Source organism: Gopherus flavomarginatus, chromosome 2 (assembly GCF_025201925.1).
Source record: "Gopherus flavomarginatus isolate rGopFla2 chromosome 2, rGopFla2.mat.asm, whole genome shotgun sequence".
NCBI lineage: Eukaryota > Metazoa > Chordata > Testudines > Testudinidae > Gopherus > Gopherus flavomarginatus.
In genome coordinates, this window is record NC_066618.1 from 301,166,503 (window position 1) to 301,185,263 (window position 18,761).

Here is an 18,761-nt window from a genome sequence, read left to right on the forward strand (position 1 = left end):
GTGATTGCAGGGGATTGGACTAGACAACCTCTCAAGTCCCTACCAGTCCTACACTTCCCTGGTTCTAGGATTCTACCCACACCATGCTCACTAACATAGTGGAGGAGAGCTAGAAAGAGTTGTCACATTCATATGCGGGAGAGGACAACTCCTTTCTTTGTGATAAATTTGGTAGAAAATTTGAAGAGTCTCTCCCTCCAGCGACAAATGTGTTTAACAGGCTCCCTTTGTTTCCCTCACCCAAATCACCTAAGTTTTATATGACAAATATTCCAGCTGGTCAAATGCTTCTAGTTCACTCTCCATTGGGAAAGGAAGTGCGTACGCACTGACCTAGGGATATGGCGCACACCTAGGCAAGATATTTGGCTGCTTCCCCAAATATACACTCCATAGCAGTGCATCTACTGACTCTAACAAAGGACGGGGCACCAGGTCTCTCAGTTTCGATTCCTGACTTGTTCTCTCAGTTTCGATTCAGTGACTCATCGTGTGGCCCTGGCACATCAACTCAGAGACAACACTGTACGGTTGGTTGTTACACCTAAGATGTGTACAACTGACAGACATTAACAAAAAAGTGTCTGTTTCTCTTTTTCAATTTGTTTTATGCATTGGACTGTACTTTGTGTCATGGTGGTGTCAGTGTATGCAGCACCTGTACATTCATTTCTATCTTGCTGGAGAGATCATTATGGACATTAAACAAGGCAGAAATACCCGTGCAGAAGACCTCTGAAAAAATTCCGAACATTCTTCTCATCAAAAACTGGAATAATTTTCTTTGAAAAGACTAGAAATGTACAGTATCACTGCTTCAGTGATCCCATCTGTAAAATGGCCTTCTCATTTACAGGAGAGATGGAAAATGTAGCGTCTGTAAAGCACTCTGAGCTATGGAGCGAAACAGAGCTCGTTCCCTGACTTTCCCAGAAAGTGGACACCAGCACTACACACGATCACACAGCTCAGCACGTGGGAACAGAATCTCCACAAAAAGCGCAAACAGTAACAACTCCGCCCCTCCACAGCCCTGGGTGCCATTCTGAACTGGGGAGAGTCTCCTGCAGGGTCAGAAAAGGGCACTGCAGGCCAATGAGGCTGTAATGTATTTTTGAATAGTCCCGTACAGATAGTCAGCAGCAATGGGCAGCTGTGGGAAGAACAGCGTCTCTTGCACTAAGATACTGAACACTTTAGGCCAAGTGTGGCTGTGAGACACGTGTCTCCAACTCCCAAAGGAACGAGCCGGCGAAGAATGTGGCTCTTAGCACCAGGAAGGAAATCTCAGAGCCAGCCCTGGGGTTCGCGGAGGCACAAGATGGCGATATTACAGGGGAAGGCTGGGTTAATGGAGATCCCCATGGTCCTTTCCCCACAGGCCTGCTCCCGGGGCAGCACAGAGCAGGGAGGCCATGGGCCACAGGGTCCCCACCGGGAGTCCAAGCCAGTGCTCCTCTGTTTATAGCAAGGGCCATCGAAAGCAGAGAGGGGAGTGGAACAGGGAGGGGTCTGCTCGCCCCCACATGCACGCGCAGAGCCCAGTCCCCACCCGCTCTCCTCAGCCAGGCCGTTCGGTCCAGGGACACGGAGCCCCCACAGGGGGAAGAGGCTGCGACTCAGGACCTGCACATCCAGCTTGTGTCCCACCAGGGAGCAGCGCTCGGCATGGCCATGGCTCGCGGCTCTCCCTGCGGCCGGAAATCTCGCCTCAGCCCGGACAGCCCGGCCCCTCAGGAGAGACCCTGACACAGCATTGCTGTGACAGCAATATCCCCTCACCTCCGCCAACCGGGCCCCGGCACCACGTGTGCCGGGCCGCCGCCCCGGGGCTCAGGGCCCGGGGTTTGGAATTACAGCTATTTCTGTTCTTCTCATTGAATTAAATCTAAGCAGCCCAAATCCAGCCGATTATGAGCAAATTAGCCCAAAATACCACAACCCGCGACGCTGGCTCTGAAAACACTGCCCCTGGCACTGCGGACTTGGCAACACGTCCACTCGAGCGCCTGGTGTGACCAGCTTCCTCAGCTGAATGGGAGGCCAGGGCTGGGCCCGCGAGGGAGCCAGGCCCGAACTACCAATGCATAAAAAATAAAATGCCCCCCATGTGGGTCAGCAAATGGTCCCCATCCCGCCTGTCCCTCTCACAGCCCCGCTCCAGGGCAGTGCCCTGCTGCCCCTGCTCGCTGGAGGGAGCTGGGTGTGGGCGGCTCCCACCCCCTCGCCGTGCCATCGCCTTTGGTTCCTGGCCAATCCATGCCAGCTCCTCCAGCCAGGGATGGAGGCACTGGCTGGCCTGGCACAGACGCCCAACCCAGCCCTGAGGCTAGACCCTCGCTCACGCCGTGGAGCCCGAGGCCCAGACGATGTTAGGAGTGTGATCTAATATCTCATTGGAAGGTGACAGGGCCAGAAAGAGTTCATTACCTCCCAGACTGACCTGACCCAGGGCCGAACTTTAGAGACTGGTTAGGAAAATATGTAAATGAACAGAGCTTGGAAATGCAGCCGGCATTGTTAGAGGTAGAAGGGGAGGTGTTTGTTCAGGGCTTGGGATGTCAGCAAACAAAGCTTGTCTATTGCTAGAGCTTTGATTCAAAGATCAAAAAGGGAATATGAACATTTAGGAAGACACTGGAGTGAAATAGTATTATTGTCTCTGTGTCTCTTTGAAGGTTGTGGTCACCTGTATCTGAACCGTTAATGGATAAATTCCCCTGTGCTAATTGCCAGCATGTTTGGGAGACAGAAGATTAAGCTGATTCTCTCAGGTCAAGAGACTGCTGGAAAATGTATTAAAAACCCTGGGACACGATCCTGCTTCATCCCAGATCTGCTTTGGGTTTCAAGAGGGGGAAACCTTAATCCACAAGGACTGAGATCCCCGGTCACTGACTGGAGCCACCCTGAATATGGATATTGGACTATAACCTCTGGACTAGTTAAAAAAGGACTTTTGGCAACTACAAGCTCATCTCTGCTACGTATCTGAACCTCAAGAATTGGATTCAAGTCTGTCTGTATATTGATCTTTTAACCAACACTCTCTCTCTTTTCTTTTTAAATAAATTTTAGCTTAGTTAATAAGACTTGACTATAGTGTATTTTGGGTAAGATCTAAGTTATAATTGGCCCTGGGTGTGTGGCTGACCCTTTGGGGTTGGAAGAACCTTTTCTTTTATATGATTGTCACGGAGTCCCCGGGCGATGCTCCGGAACTGCTTCCCACCAAGCCAGTCAGGACTTTGGGGAGCCTCCTCTCCCTTGGAGCAGACTTGTTCAGGGCAAGAAGCTTACACGTTTTTACCTCCTGGGTCTTTCCTTGGAGCATTTAGCATCCTTTGCCCCTCCGTGCGCTTCCCACAGCGAGTCCACCCCAGCGGGGTCCTGGGGAAGCCACAGGGTCCTGCACCCCCACTTTGCAGTTAGACGTGACTCTTAGCCAGCCAGTAAAACAGAGGTTTATTTAATGACAGGAACAGGGTCTAAAACAGAGCTTGTAGGTACAGAGAACCGGACCCCTCGGCCGGGTCCATTCTGGGGGTCAGTGAGCCAGACCCCCACCTCTGCCCTCAGCCAGCTCCAGACTAACAACCCCTCCCAGCCCCTCCTCTTTCCTCAGCCCCTTTTTCTGGGCCAGGAGGTCACCTGATCCCTTTGTCTCCAACACCTTCAGCTGGCACCTTTGTAGAGGAGGGGCCCAGGCCATCAGTTGCTAGGAGACAGAGTGTCAGGCATTTAGGTGCACTGGCCCTTTGCTCTGCCAGATACTTAAGAACTGCCATGGGGACACTGAGGCACCAACACAGTACTCAGAGAAAACATTAAGAACTTTCCCAGTTCGTCACATCTCTTTCCCCTTCGAGACCGAACTGAACGAGGTCACTCCAGCCAGTGACCTGGGGAAGTTCAAACCCACCAACATTCCTATGGATGCCCCAGCATTTCTCCCATTTCTTGGTGTGAGTTACACCAGGACAGTCCAGTTTCACGCCCTCCCTTAGGTCGGGTGTGCTTGATGGCACTTGCAGGCCGCATGTGGGAAGGTTTATGCGGCTTGAACCCTTTTGCTACCCCAATACCCCTGGGATTTAAACTGGGACGGGGTCTTTTTCCAGCACTCTGGGCTGCAATTCGGGCTTTCTTGGTTAAGAGCCCCCATCTTGGCCTTGGCCAGCTTTGGGCTTGGGAAGCCGCTTCCCACTTTGTGGCCCAGACACAACACCTCTGCCTTCCCCCCTTGCACTTTCCAGCTTTTACCGTCAGTCCCACCTTCTTGAGGCAGCCCAGCCCCCTCTTCACCTGGGACACCTGCTCCTCCCAGGTCTGGCTAAAGATGCACATGTTATCAGTGTCTGCCCGGGCCAAGTTCTCCATCGCCCCTTGCTTCTCTAGAGTCTCCCCAGGCCTAGGCATGGGGTCAGCATCAGACACTGTGATGGCTTTAAGCTTCTTACAGCCCCCACAAAACCAGATCATTCTGTTCCCTTGGGGATCAGCCCCACCGGTGAGGCCCATGGGCTGTAAAACAGCTGGATTTCATCTAAAGCCAGCATGTCCCTGACCTCTCTCTCCAGGTTCTGGGCTGCTTTCCCAGTGACTCTGAATGGGGAACACCTGATGGGGAGATTGGCTCCCACCTCAGGGAAGAGATCCCCCAGGGGGTCTTCCCCCTTCTCCTCCCAATCCTTCCTTTCCAGGTCCAGGGGTCCCCTCACTCTCCTCCCATCCAGCAGCTTGAACGGGAAGAACCCTGTGGATTCCTGGGGCACCACCAGCTGCCTCCCGATTCCCCCCAGTTCTACTTTTCCTTGGGGAGCCCATTCCCGGTACAGGAATCCCTTCTCTTGCAGGACTCTGTCCCTGCAGCCTTCCCCAAGGGGGTTTGCAGCGCTGTGGCCAGCAAGTTCCCTCAGCTTCTCCAAGGAGGGATCCTTTTGCAGCTCAGTCTGGGATTCAGCGGCTGGGGCAGGGAGTGGGACCTGTTCCCTCTCGCTGGCTGGACCTGGGGTCACAGCACCCCTGAGCCCTGTCCCTGGTAGCTCCCTTCCTGCTGTGTAATCACTTTTCAGCAGCACGTCTGGACCAGGCAAACCTGTTTGGCAGCTGACCTGCCATGCCTGGGTGTCCCTGCACTCAGCTGGGGTCTCAGCTCCCCCCATGCTCAGCACTGCCCTTGCTGTCCCAGTGGGGGCAGGCAGCGAGCTCTCTGCTCTGGTCACAGCATCAGAGCCAGCGTGAGCCCCCTCTCCGGTGTGCAGGGGGGCGGGGAGCATCTCTCCCTCCCACTCAGCCCCAGGGGGCTGGTTACAGGTAGGCAGGTATCCTGAGCCCAGCAGCCCCTCCCCCATGCCAGCCAGGTCATTTGCATTTTCACTGACCATTTCCATCCTAGCCAATTGGTTCCCTGGATTTGAATTCAAACCCTCGGCTGTTACAGGAGCGGGGCCTGGATCCTATCCCAAAGAGATACAGTCACGCCCCAACAGGGCCTCCGAGCCAATATCCTGGAGAACTACCGGCCAGCCCAACCCCTCCTGGGTCTGCACAGGGATCTGGGCCATACGCAGGGCGAGGGGCTTCACCCCAGGGAACTTCACCCAGGTCCCACAGTTCCTTAGCATCTGGGGCTGCACCACCACAGTTCTTTCTGTCCCAGGGTCTTGCCCCCGCAGGCTTGTTTCCCCACTGACCCCTGGGCAGCCCCCTATGTCTCTCTGCTCCACCATCACCAGTCCACGCTGCTGCTGCTTCTCCTGCAGCTTTTCCTCGGGCTCTTGCTCTCTCTCACGGTCCTCTCGCTCTCTCGGGCTCTGCTCCCATCCCATCCGTCTCCAATCTCCTGATCGGGAACCCAATCGTGAAGACCCTCGTCTGATTGGGGGCCAGACTCCCGGGGATGCCTGGCTGATGCTCCAGCTGCTCTTAGATCCTCTTGTAGCTCCATCTGGGCCAGGAATCTGCTCCTCAGAGCGGTCCTTTTCCTCCAACTGCACAATTAACTGTGCCTTGGTGAATTTCCCCATGCGTAACCCTCTCTTTGTGCATAGGATCACAATGTCCTTCTTAAGGAGATGGTGATAGGCCATCACTTCACTATTCCCAAGTGGCTCTGGACTCACAGGCCTGTGTGCTCTTGGCTCCCCCATGGTTTCCAGGAAGAACCCCTGGTGTGCCAACCCTTCTCGTGGTCACCACCTCTTTGCCAGGGTCGAGCTGCAGACTCCTCCGTCCCTGGGACTGCTCCTGCAATCCCCCAGGGAACCCTGCTACTGCAAAAATCCTTCTCTTTCCCAGGGTCGAGCGGCAAGCTCCTCCGCCCCTGAGACTGCTCGCTGCAGTCCTCAGGGGGACCCTGTTACTTCAACAGTCCTTGTCGCTGGTCACACACTCCCATAGGTTAACTGCCCCCTGAAACCGTCCCTCTCTGAGCCTTCAGCACGCCTGGTCCTCATTATCCCTCCTCTGTTTTACTGCTCCCCAGTCACTTACTGCAAGCAGCGCCATTCACGGGGTGCAGTACGTCCCGCCGCTGCCACCAGTTGTCACGGAGTCACCGGGCGATGCTCTGGAACTGCTCCCCACCAAGCCAGTCAGGACTTTGGGGAGCCTTCTCTCCCTTGGAGCAGACTTGTTCAGGGCAAGAAGCTCACACGGCTTCACCTCCTGGGTCGTTCCTTGGAGCATTTAGCATCCTCTGCCCCTCCGTGCACTTCCCACAGCGAGCCTGCCCCAGCGGGGTCCTGGGGAAGCCACCGGGTCCTGCACCCCCACTTTGCAGTCAGACGTGACTCTTAGCCAGCCAGTAACACAGAGGTTTATTCGATGACAGGAACAGGGTCTAAAACAGAGCTTGTAGATACAGCGAACCGGACCCCTCGGCCGGGTCCATTCTGGGGGGCAGTGAGCCAGACCCCCAGGTCTGCCCTCCACCCTTGACCCCAGCCAGCTCCAGACTAACAGCCCCTCCCAGCCCCTCCTCTCTGCTCAGCCCCTTTCCCGGGCCAGGAGGTCACCTGATCCCTTTGTCTTCAACACCTTCAGCTGGCACCTTTGCAGAGGGGGGGCCCAGGCCATCAGTTGCTAGGAGACAGAGTGTCAGGCATTTAGGTGCACTGGCCCTTTGCTCTGCCAGATACTTAAGAACTGCCATGGGGACACTGAGGCACCAACACAATATTCAGAGAAACATTAAGAACTTTCCCAGTTCGTCACAATGATGAGAGAAGATTTTCAGGAATCGTCATCATCTCTGCCGTCTGTGTCTGGACAGAGGCCTGAGGCTGGGCACTTTAAGGGAACTGTGGTGTTTGAACTTCTGAGTAACCAGTGAGGTACTACAGGAGCTGTTCAGTGCTGGCTGGTAAATCTAGGTAGCGGAATAGCCACCAGCGTCTGGGGTTTGTCTGCCCCCATTATTTTGCAGTTCACCCTGATTGAATGACCTCAGCTCCCCCCAGGCAGCACTGTCACACTTGTATTAGGACCCAGAGGGCACCAGAGCAGGAAATATAAGTTTCTATTTCTCTGCTCAGAGGCAGCATCTGGGCGGGACCTAGGGCTGCCAACAGTCTCTTATTACAAGGGAATCTGCCCGGCTCAGCACCAGACCCGGCTGCCCCCAGCTCAGCGCCCTGGACAGGACCCTGCCCGGCTCAGCATCGGACCCGGCTGCCCAGCTCAGCGCCCTGGACAGGACCCTGCCCGGCTCAGCATCGGACCCGGCTGCCCAGCTCAGCACCCTGGACAGGACCCTGCCCGACTCAGCACCGGACCTGGCTGCCCAGCTCAGCACCCTGGACAGGACCCTGCCCGACTCAGCACCGGACCTGGCTACCCAGCTCAGTGCCCGGGACAGGACCCTGCCCGACTCAGCACCGGACCTGGCTGCCCCCAGCTCAGCGCTCTGGACAGGACCCTGCCTGACTCAGCACCGGACCTGGCTGCCCAGCTCAGCACCCTGGACAGGACCCTGCCCGACTCAGCACCGGACCTGGCTGCCCAGCTCAGCGCCCTGGACAGGACCCTGCCTGACTCAGCACCGGACCTGGCTGCCCAGCTCAGCGCCCTGGACAGGACCCTGCCCGGCTCAGCATCGGACCCAGCTGCCCAGCTCAGCACCCTGGACAGGACCCTGCCCGGCTCAGCGCTTGGGGAGGTACCAGAGGCAGGGGCACAGTGACAGACGTGCCAGGTATGCAGAGGGGAGCTTAGGTAGTGGGCTCCCTCCAGGCTGCTAACGGGACTCTCCATCCAGGAGACACAACAGGACGGGAGGCAGAGCGGACAGTGTGGCTGTAAAGCCACAGAAATTGGCAGGGGGCTCAGGCACAGGAGCTGGCAGGTGCACTGGGGGGGCTCCGGGATGGAGCTGGGTGGAAGGCACAAGCTGCAGGGGGTGTGGATAAGGGCAGGTGGCACTGGGGGCTGCGAGGGGGTGGATGCAGGCAGGTGGCACCGGGGACCGGGGGTGGATGCAGATGGGTGGGCCTGGGGGCTGGGGAGTCAGGGACGGAGGCAGACAGGTGGTGCCACCAGGGTCTGCGGGATCAGGGACGGAGGTGCCACAGCAGCCCCTTGGGCCGGCTCCTGCCTGCTGTGCCGGGCTCCAAAGAACTCCCAGGAGCTGTCTGCCCAAATCTCCCCCTGCCCCTCCTGGCAGAGCCACCCCTCGGACAGGTGGAAGGTGCTTGTGGGCCCTCAGGCAGACGTGCAGTATTATCACCAGGTCTCCTGGCTGGGAGACTCCCCAGGGGACCGGCTCACCAGCCCCCTCCACTCACCCCTGCATCCCCCCACGCCATCCCCGCCACGATGCCCCCACCCTCTGCCCACTGGGCAGCACCTGGCCATGCTGAACAGACGAACCCCCAGCCCCTGACCCATCCACCTCGTGCTGTGTCCAACCAGTGCCCGCAGAGCACGGTGCAAGGAGCTCCCAGTGGGCAATTCTGGGCTACGTGATCCCCGGGGCAGCGCCTGCCCAGCCCCCAGCAGCCAGCGACAGGCAGACGCAGGTGGGCTCATCTCTTGTTTCCGCCTTCCGTGCATGGTCTCGTTCACTGCACCGCGCAGCTTTCGCTCCAGTGTCCGGGACGACCCCCCTGCCCTGCCCCTTTGGGGTGGTTCTCTGATCTCAGCAGGGTGTGCCGCTCCCCCAGTTTGGAGTCATGGGGCAAAGTCATTAGTGTGGCGTTAACGAGGAGGCTCTATGGGTCCAGTTCCGTTCTCTGGACGTGGGTGTGGGTACCCCGTGAGCAGGCAGGGTGGGGCTGGGGGCTTGTTCTGCAGCACTGATTCCTCTTGTCTCTGAGCAGCTCCTGCCCTGCGGAGAAATGTCTGGCCAGAAGAGGAGGTGGCCAGACTGGCCTGAGAGTGCCTCGGGGCAAGGGCCACCGAAAGCTGCCCGGCTTTCCCCGGAGCCAGGGCCCAGCTGGAGGACGGATCCTTGCGCCATCCTCACTGACTTGGAAAAGCTCTGTGACCACAGTCCCCAGCGACTCCTACCCTTCCTGCTGGACCACGACTACCAGCTGGAGCAGGTCGTGGAGAGCCCCGGCTTGAGTCCCGCCAGGGTGTATACGCTGCTGCGGGCCCTGAAGGTGGCGGTGGAGAGCGCTGGTGAGCCGGAGCTGGTCCAGCCGGTCCTGGCCCTGGTGCTGAGACCAGCTTTCATGCTCAGGAGCCTCCTGGGCTTCATTGCTGAGCTGCAGAACTTCCAGCACCAGGACGGGCAGATCTCCCAGGAGGTGATGGAGGACACGGTGGCTGCCCTGCATCATCTGCTGACAGCGTCCCCTGAGCAGACGAAGACCCTCCTCTGCTACCCTGTGGACCTTCTCTTTGCCACTGTCCAGAGACTCCAGAGCCGCGGCTTTCAGTTTACGTGGATCATCCAGAAACGGCTTCACGACACCAAGATTCTGGTGGACTCGACTTTCCCACGGTGCAGCGTGCCCCTCACCTCACCAGCCTGGCAGGAGGATTTCCACATGATCCCCATTTTCCCAACCCCGGAGGAGATATTCGTCGACCCTGGGCAGAAGCTGAAGCGCAACCTCCCTGTTGGGAAATACGCGAGCGACGTGGCCTACCTGGACACGCACTTCCGGCTGCTGCGGGAGGATTTCGTCCGGCCCCTGAGGACCGGGATCTCGGCTCACTTCTCCCTGCAGAACGTGTTTGGGGGCGCTGGGAAGCAGAGGGGGCTGCGGGTCTATAGGAAAGTGCAGCTGGCGAAGGTGGGCACCTCCCCAGTCAGTGCCATGTACATGGCCAGGTTCCAGGCCCCGCAGGGCTCCTCCCACACCTCCTCCAAACGGCTGCTGAGCGGCTCCCTGACCTGCCTCATCTCCAGTGACTGTGGCCAGGTGTTGTTTGGGACTGTGGTGGGGGGCAACAGGCCTGAGCTCCTGAAGGGGGCCGTGTGGTTGGACATTAAGGCAAACCACAGCGACCTCCTGATGAGGCACCTGGGGAAAACCAACTTCATCATGGTGGAGTCGCCGGCCTTCTTCGAGTCCTACCGGCACGTGCTGGAGGGGCTGCAGGAGCTGGACCCCACCCAGATGCCGTTCCAGAACTATGTCGTGCAGTGCCGCACCCCCATCGCCCCACCCGCGCACTTCGGAGAGGACGTGACCTTTGACCTTTCTGTTCTGCACCCCACTGGGCGAGCCGACAAAGAGCCCATGCGGGACACATCTGAGGTAGGTCTAGGGTAGCGGGGAGGGGCAGGAAGGAGGGGAGGCTGGGCCAGGGGTAGGACATTGGCTTAGGACACGGGGGGGTCAATTCGCTGCACCAGCACGGACTTCCTGAGTGACCTTGGGCAAGTATCTCCATGCTTCAGTTTCCCATCTGTACCATGGGGTAACTGCCCTGCCGAGGGCTTGAGGAGAACCACATTGAACAGCAAAGGCAGTGTAGCACTTTGTGCCCTGCTGCAGGGACGCCGGCAACGAGATGCAGACCTGGTTACCGGGAGTTTGCGCACTCACAGGGATTTAAAGAGCCAGGCCCCAGGGCCCGGGTGCTCTGCCCACTGGGGTAACCTGCTGGCTACCAGTGCCGTGGGCTGGGCTGGGGGAGGGGCAGCCTCGGGGCCTCGCCCATGACACCCGGCGTGTGCCAGCCGCCCGTTTAAGAACATAAGAACATAAGAACGGCCGTACTGGGTCAGACCAAAGGTCCATCTAGCCCAGTATCTGTCTGCCAACAGTGGCCAATGCCAGGTGCCCCAGAGGGAGTGAAGCTAACAGACAATGATCAAGTGATCTCTCTCCTGCCATCCATCTCTATCCTCTGAAGAACAGAGGCTAGGGACACCATTCCTTACCCATCCTGGGTAATAACCGTTTATGGACTTAGCCACCATGAATTTATCCACTTCCCTTTTAAACATTGTTATAGTCCCAGCCTTCACAGCCTCCTCAGGCAAGGAGTTCCACAAGTTGACTGTGTGCTGTGTGAAGAAGAACTTCCTTTTATTTGTTTTAAACCTGCTGCCCATTAATTTCATTTGGTGACCCCTAGTTCTTGTATTATGGGAATAAGTAAATAACTTTTCCTTATCCATTTTCTCAACATCACTCATGATTCTATATACCTCTATCGTATCCCCCCTTAGTCTCCTCTTTTCCAAGATGAAGAGGCCTAGCCTCTTTAATCTTTCCTCATATGGGACCCTCTCCAAACCCCTAATCATTTTAGTTGCCCTTTTCTGAACCTTCTCTAATGCTAGAATATCTTTTTTGAGGTGAGGAAACCACATCTGTACGCAGTATTCGAGATGTGGGCGTACCATGGATTTATATAAGGGCAATAATATATTCTCAGTCTTATTCTCTATCCCCTTTTTAATGATTCCTAACATCGTTTGCTTTTTTGACCACATCTGCACATTGCGTGGACATCTTCAGAGAACTATCCACGATGACGCCAAGATCTTTTTCCTGACTCATTGTAGCTAAATTAGCCCCCATCATATTGTATGTACAGTTGGGGTTATTTTTTCCAATGTGCATTACTTTACATTTATCCACATTCAATTTCATTTGCCATTTTGTTGCCCAATCACTTAGTTTTGTGAGATCTTTTTGAAGTTCTTCACAATCTGCTTTGGTCTTAACTATCTTGAGTAGTTTAGTATCATCTGCAAACTTTGCCACCTCACTGTTTACCCCTTTCTCCAGATCATTTATGAATAAATTGAATAGGATTGGTCCTAGGACTGACCCTTGGGGAACACCACTAGTTACCCCTCTCCATTCTGAGAATTTACCATTAATTCCTACCCTTTGTTCCCTGTCTTTTAGCCAGTTCTCAGTCCATGAAAGGACCTTCCCTTTTATCCCGTGACAGCTTAATTTACGTAAGAGCCTTTGGTGAGGGACCTTGTCAAAGGCTTTCTGGAAATCTAAGTACACTATGTCCACTGGATCCCCCTTGTCCACATGTTTGTTGACCCCTTCAAAGAACTCTAATAGATTAGTAAGACACGATTTCCCTTTACAGAAGCCATGTTGACTATTGCTCAACAGTTTATGTTTTTCTATGTGTCTGACAATTTTATTCTTAACTATTGTTTCGACTTATTTGCCCGGTACTGACGTTAGACTTACCGGTCTGTAATTGCCGGGATCACCTCTAGAGCCCTTTTTAAATATTGGCGTTACATTAGCTAACTTCCAGTCATTGGGTACCGAAGCTGATTTAAAGGACAGGTTACAAACCTTAGTTAATAGTTCCACAACTTCACATTTGAGTTCTTTCAGAACTCTTGGGTGAATGGCATCTGGTCTCGGTGACTTGTTAATGTTGAGTTTATCAATTAATTCCAAAACCTCCTCTAGTGACACTTCAATCTGTGACAGTTCCTCAGATTTGTCACCTACAAAAGCCAGTTCAGGTTTGGGAATCTCCCTAACATCCTCAGCCGTGAAGACTGAAGCAAAGAATCCATTTAGTTTCTCCACAATGACTTTATCGTCTTTAAGCGCTCCTTTTGTATTATGATCTTCAAGGGGCCCCACTGGTTGTTTAGCAGGCTTCCTGCTTCTGATGTACTTAAACATTTTGTTATTACCTTTGGAGTTTTTGGCTAGCCGTTCTTCAAACTCCTCTTTGGCTTTTCTTATTACACTCTTGCACTTAAGCTGGCAGTGTTTGTGCTCCTTTCTATTTGCCTCACTAGGATTTGACTTCCACTTTTTAAAGGAAGTCTTTTTATCTCTCACTGCTTCTTTTAGATGGTGTTAAGCCACGATGGCTCTTTTTTAGTTCTTTTACTGTGTTTCTTAATTTGGGGTATACATTGAAGTTGGGCCTCTATTATGGTGTCTTTAAAAAGGGCCCATGCAACTTGCAGGGATTTCACTTTAGTCACTGTACCTTTTAACTTTTGTTTAACTAACCCCCTCATTTTTGTGTAGTTCCCTCTTTTGAAATCAAATGTCACAGTGTTGGGCTGTTGAGGTGTTCTTCCCCCACAGGGATGTTGAATGTTATTGTATTATGGTCACTATTTCCAAGCGGTCCTGCTATAGTTACCTCTTGGACCAGCTCCTGCGCTCCACTCAGGATTAAATCTAGAGTCACCTCTCCCCTTGGGGGTTCCCGTACCAGCTGCTCCATGAAGCAGTCATTTAAAGTATCGAGAAATTTCATCTCTGCATTTCATCCTGAAGTGAAATGTTCCCAGTCAATATGGGGATAATTGAAATCCCCCACTATTACTGGGTTCTTAATTTTGATAGCCTCTCTAATTTCCCGTAGCATTTCATCATCACTATTACTGTCCTGGTCAGGTGGTCGGTAATAGATCCCTAATGTTATATTTTTATTAGAGCATGAAATTTCTATCCATAGCGATTCTATGGAACATGTGGATTCGCTTAAGATTTTTACTTCATTTGAATTTACATTTTCTTTCACATATAGTGCCACTCCTTCCTCTGCATGACCTGTTCTGTTCTTCCGAAATATTTTGTACCCCGGAATGATTGTGTCCCATTGATTGTTCTCAGTCCACCAGGTTTCTGTGATGCCTATTATATCAATATCCTCCTTTATCACAAGGCACTCTAGTTCACCCATCTTATTATTTAGACTTCTAGCATTTGTGCACAAGCACTTTAAAAACTTGTCCTTGTTTATTTGTCTGCACTTTTCTGATGTGCTAGATTCTTTTTTATGTGACTGTTTATCATCTGATCCAGCCCTTACATTATCCTCTTCCGTCCTTTGTTCCTGACTATAACCTGGAGATTCCCTATCATCAGACTCTCCCCCTAAGAGAAGTCTGTGTCCGATCCACATGCTCCTCTGCAGCAGTCGGCTTTCCCCCATCTCCTAGTTCAAAAACTGCTCTACAACCTTTTTAATGTTTAGTGCCAGCAGCCTGGTTCCACTTTGGTTTAGGTGGAGCCCATCTCTCCTGTACAGGCTCCTCCCATCCCAAAAGTTTCCCCAGTTTCTAATGAACGTAAACCCCTCCTCTCTACACCATCGTCTCATCCACGCATTGAGACTCTGAAGCTCTGCCTGTCTACCTGGCCCCGCGCATGGAACTGGGAGCATTTCTGAGAATGCCACCATGGAGGTCCTGGATTTCAGTCTCTTCCTAGCAGCATAAATTTGGCTTCCAGGACATCTCTCCTACCCTTCCCTAGGTCATTGGTACCTATATGTACCATGACCACCGGCTCCTCCCCAGCACTACACATAAGTCTGTCTAGATGCCTCGAGAGATCTGCAACCTTTGCACCAGGCAGGCAAGTCACCATACGGTTCTCCCGGTCATCACAAACCAGCTATCTACGTTTCTAATGATCGAATCTCCCATTACTAACACCTGCCTTTTCCTAGCAGCTGGAGTTCCCTCCCCCGGGGAGGTAACCTCAGTGCGAGAGGCAACCCCAACACCATCTGGAAGGAGGGTCCCAGCTATGGGAAGGTTTCCCTCTGCTCCCATTGACTGCTCTGATTCCATGGGCCTTTCTTCCTCCTCAACAGCACAGAGGCTGTCTGAGCGGAGGTGGGACAATTCTACAGTGTCCCGGAAAGCCTCATCAACATACCTCTCTGCCTTTCTTAGCTCCTCCAGTTCCGCCACCCTGGCCTCCAAAGTCTGTACGTAGTCTCTGAGGGCCAGGAGCTCCTTGCACCGACTGCACACATACGCCACCCGCCCACAAGGCTGGTAATCGTACATGCTTCACTCAGCACAATAAACTGGATAGCCCCCACTCTGCTGCTGGGCTTCTGCCTGCATTGTCTCCTAGTTAATGAAAGGGTGGTTTAAAGAAAGGGGTTTGGGAATATGGTTTGGATTATAGGTTTTAAGGGTCCTACAGGGGAACAGGTAGGACTGACAAGGGACCCCCGCTCGCTTCCCACTCCCCTTGCGAAACTCCCTGTTAGCAGCCCCTGTTCACAAGCTCCCTGGTCACCTGTGCGTGGCTTTATAAAGCCCTGGCCTGAGTGAATGCCCGCCCACTGATTAAGGCTCAGCCAATTTACCAGAGGCTTCGAGCTTTCAAACCTTCCTTTGAAGTTCACGGCCTCCAACTGCCAGTCACAGCATACGGTCCTTCAAACAACCAAACAAACAGACTGACAAACACAAGCTCAGCACACAGCACACAGCAAGTAACCCCCAAACACAAACACACACACACTACAGACAGTCACTTACCCCACAGATGCTGTATTTGCTCCTCCTTCACCTGGAGAACTCCCTTGCGAAACTCCCTGTTTCCGTCCCTCCTGCCGAGCCCAGCGCGAGGGACCAGCCCCCGCAGTGCGTGCCTAGTGTCTGGGATGGGCCCGCGCCCGTAGTGGGGCCCCCCTGTGCCGCGGTGACGGCTCTGCTCTCGGTTTAGTGCACGAGCTTGATCAGAGCTAGCTCGGGCATGTCCCCCAGCTGGCAGTCACGCCCCCAGCTCGCCATGTGGACACAGCCCATCATTCCTGCTGCCGGGCTGCCCGGCTGCTGACCACTAGACTATGCCGGACATCCTAGGCCAGCATCGCTGGCGCTCACCGTCCCAACCACTCGCTCGGACTGATCTGACCCAGAGTCCCCCTTCCCCATAGAGCACTGCAAGAGCCCCTCTCGCCCCAGCTTTGCTCTGCCCCACCCCACCCCACCCCTGCTGGCCCGGTGTCCTGCCCGCCACCCCGGAGGCTGGAGTCACAGGACCCTCTGTCACAAGCCTTCGTTCATTCTCGCTGCCGAGGAGGCAGATCAGGTGTGTCCCAGGCGGTCTGAGGCCTCCCTCCCTTTCAAAGGGTCGGCCACTCTGTGACAGTCCACAACCACCCCCATCAATACCCTGCCTAGCTCTCCCCTGGCCCTGCGGCCCATTCTGCCCACCCGAGCCGTGTGTGATCTGAGCCCCGGTGACCTGTCTTCTGTAGCACAGGGCAGCGAGATCTGCAGATCCCACCCCCTGTCCCCAGAGGCCCAAATGCAGAGCCTGCCGCTGCTCCAGCGGGACTGGTCTTGGGGCAGCGAGCCCCTGCTGCTGCTTGTGTTGCCGTGGCTACCCTCCTATTTTAGTACGTATCTCACTCAGAACCGGCACTGAACCAGAATTACCCCCCCGCCCCACTCCAGTGTAGACACTCAGAAACACCTGCACATCGGAGTCCTTCCAGGAGAGGGCAGCAGTGCGCGTCGCCACACCTGGGCCACTGGCAGGTTGAGCCCATGGAGGCTCTAGGAGGCAGGTGAGAACATGCCTGGCTCTTGGCTTGCAGGGGCACGTGACTGCGGTGGACCTGACAGCCGTGAGACTCGGCGACTCCTATATCTGGTCTCCAGCGACATTTCCTCACTTAGATGAGTCTCAGATCTTGGCCATTCGAATGGCCCTGACCAGGGAATTTGTGCTGATCCAGGGCCCACCGGGGACAGGTATGTGCTCTGCTTCCCTGCCCACCATTGCAATGGCTCTGGGCTGCCCTGCAGCTTCAGTGACTCCTGCTCCGCACCCTGTCTGCCACGATGGCCTGTGAGCCTGATCCCCAGGTGGGTTTTATCCTCCCTGGCCCAGCCGCAGGAGGGGCTGAGCCCACCCCAATGGGGCTTGTGTGCAAGGGAGACGCATGGCTGGAGATGCTGCCTCTGTGGTGTTAACAGCAGCCCTGAGAGCATTTTCGCTAGGGCCTCCCCGCTGCAGCAGCAGGGCCTGTGATTGGGTCACAGATCCCTGCCCCACCAGTGAACACGGGCCATTTCCTTCCAGGCAAAACCTTCATTGGGCTCCAGATCGTGGAGATCCTGTTGAGGAATCAGTCTCAGTGGTGGAAGGACCAGAGACCCTTCCTGGTTGTCTGCTACACAAACCACGCTCTGGACCAATTTATGGAAGGTACCTGGGACTACCAGGCTCTTGGCATTTGCCCTCAGCCCCTGGGCTTCCAGGGAGCCTCACACAGCACGTTGGGATGCCCCTGTGCTGACAGCCCCTGGCAAGGCAAGATTGCAGTGTTCCCCCAGCAAACCCTGTCACAGCTGCACAGCTCAATATGGCCGTCCCTCTGCTCTGCCCCTTGGAGGGGTCTGGTGCCTTCGCGGGTGCTGTGCTCCAGGTACGGCTGTCGCGGGAGCAGCGCTCCGGGTATGGCTGTCATGGGCACTGAGCTCCGGGTACGGCTGGCCCTGTCCCGGGCACTGCACCCCGGGTACAGCCGGCCCTGGCATAGGTGCTGCGCTCCGGGTACGGCTGGCCCTGTCCTGGGCACTGCACCCTGGGTGCAGCCGATCCCAGCATGGGTGCTGCGCTCTGGGTATGGCTGTCGCAGGTGCTGCCCTCTGGGTACGGCTGTCGCGGGTGCTGAGCTCCGGGGACGTCCGGCCCTGTCCCAGGCACTGCATCCCGAGTACAGCCAACCCCGTTGCAGGCTCTGTGCTCCAGGTATGGCTGTCGCGGGCACTGCGCTTCGGGTATGGCCAGTCCTGTCCCGGGCACTGCACCCTGGGTACAGCTGGCCCCAGCGCTGGTGCTGCGCTCTGGGTATGGCTGTCGTGGGTGCTGCGCTCTGGGTACGGCTGTCGTGGGTGCTGAGCTCTGGGTACAGCTGTCACGGGTGCTGCGCTCTGGGTATGGCTGTCGTGGGTGCTGAGCTCTGGGTACGTCCGGCCCTGTCCCGGGCACTGCATCCCGAGTACAGCCAGCCCCGTTGCAGGCTCTGTGCTCCAGGTACGGCTGTCACGGGCACTGCGCTTCCGGTATGGCCAGTACTGTCCCGGGCACTGCACCCTGGGTACAGCTGGCCCCAGCGCTGGTGCTGCGCTCTGGGTACGGCTGTTGTGGGTGCTGAGCTCCGGGTACGGCTGTCACGGGCACTGTGCTCTGGGTACAGCTGTCACGGGTGCTGCGCTCTGGGTATGGCTATCTCGGGTGCTGCGCTCTGGGAACGGATGTCACAGGCGCTGCGCTGTGAGTACAGCTGTCGCGGGTGCTGAGCTCCGGGTATGGCCGGCCCTGTCCTGGGCACTGCACCCTGGGTACAGCCGGCCCCGGCACAGGTGCTGTGCTCTGGGTACAGCTGTCGCGGGTGCTGAGCTCCAGGTACGGCTGTCGCGGGTGCTGAGCTCCAGGTACGGCTGTCGTGGGTACTGAGCTCCAGGTACGGCTGTCATGGGTGCTGAGCTCCAGGAACGTCTGTCACAGGCGCTGCACTCTGGGTACAGCTGTGGCGGATGCTCAGCTCTGGGTATGGCTGTCGCCAGCGCTGCACCCTGGGTA

At 55.7% G+C, this 18,761-nt stretch overlaps 1 protein-coding gene and 1 long non-coding RNA gene across 4 annotated transcripts; one reads left to right on the forward strand and one right to left on the reverse strand.

Annotated features, from left to right (window-relative positions):
* Positions 1 to 3,637: 3,637 nt before the first annotated feature.
* On the reverse strand, positions 3,638 to 8,708 carry LOC127044509 (uncharacterized). Of its 3 annotated transcripts, XR_007772514.1 has the most exons (3): positions 8,051 to 8,708; positions 7,042 to 7,832; positions 3,638 to 3,673 (listed from the first exon to the last, which is right to left on the reverse strand). It is a non-coding gene; the product is annotated as an uncharacterized LOC127044509 (long non-coding RNA). The 3 variants fall into 3 exon arrangements; XR_007772512.1 differs by lacking the exon at positions 3,638 to 3,673 and having other exon boundaries at positions 6,805 to 7,778; XR_007772513.1 differs by lacking the exon at positions 3,638 to 3,673 and having other exon boundaries at positions 6,805 to 7,832.
* Positions 8,709 to 8,976: 268 nt separating this feature from the next.
* On the forward strand, positions 8,977 to 18,077 carry LOC127044744 (NFX1-type zinc finger-containing protein 1-like). The gene is made up of 4 exons (XM_050939804.1): positions 8,977 to 10,712; positions 16,768 to 16,924; positions 17,256 to 17,828; positions 17,914 to 18,077. Exons 1-4 carry the CDS (start codon positions 9,339 to 9,341, stop codon positions 18,075 to 18,077), a joined length of 2,268 nt encoding a protein of 755 aa, XP_050795761.1. The 5' UTR covers positions 8,977 to 9,338.
* The last annotated feature ends 684 nt before the right edge of the window (positions 18,078 to 18,761 follow it).

Coding starts and splice junctions, on each gene's coding strand:
- LOC127044744 (XM_050939804.1), top strand. CDS start 9,339: ATGTCTGGCCAGAAGAGGAGGTGGCCAGACTGGCCTGAGAGTGCCTCG. Junction 10,713..16,767: donor CCATGCGGGACACATCTGAG/GTAGGTCTAGGG, acceptor CTTGGCTTGCAG/GGGCACGTGACTGCGGTGGA. Junction 16,925..17,255: donor CCAGGGCCCACCGGGGACAG/GTATGTGCTCTG, acceptor ATTTCCTTCCAG/GCAAAACCTTCATTGGGCTC.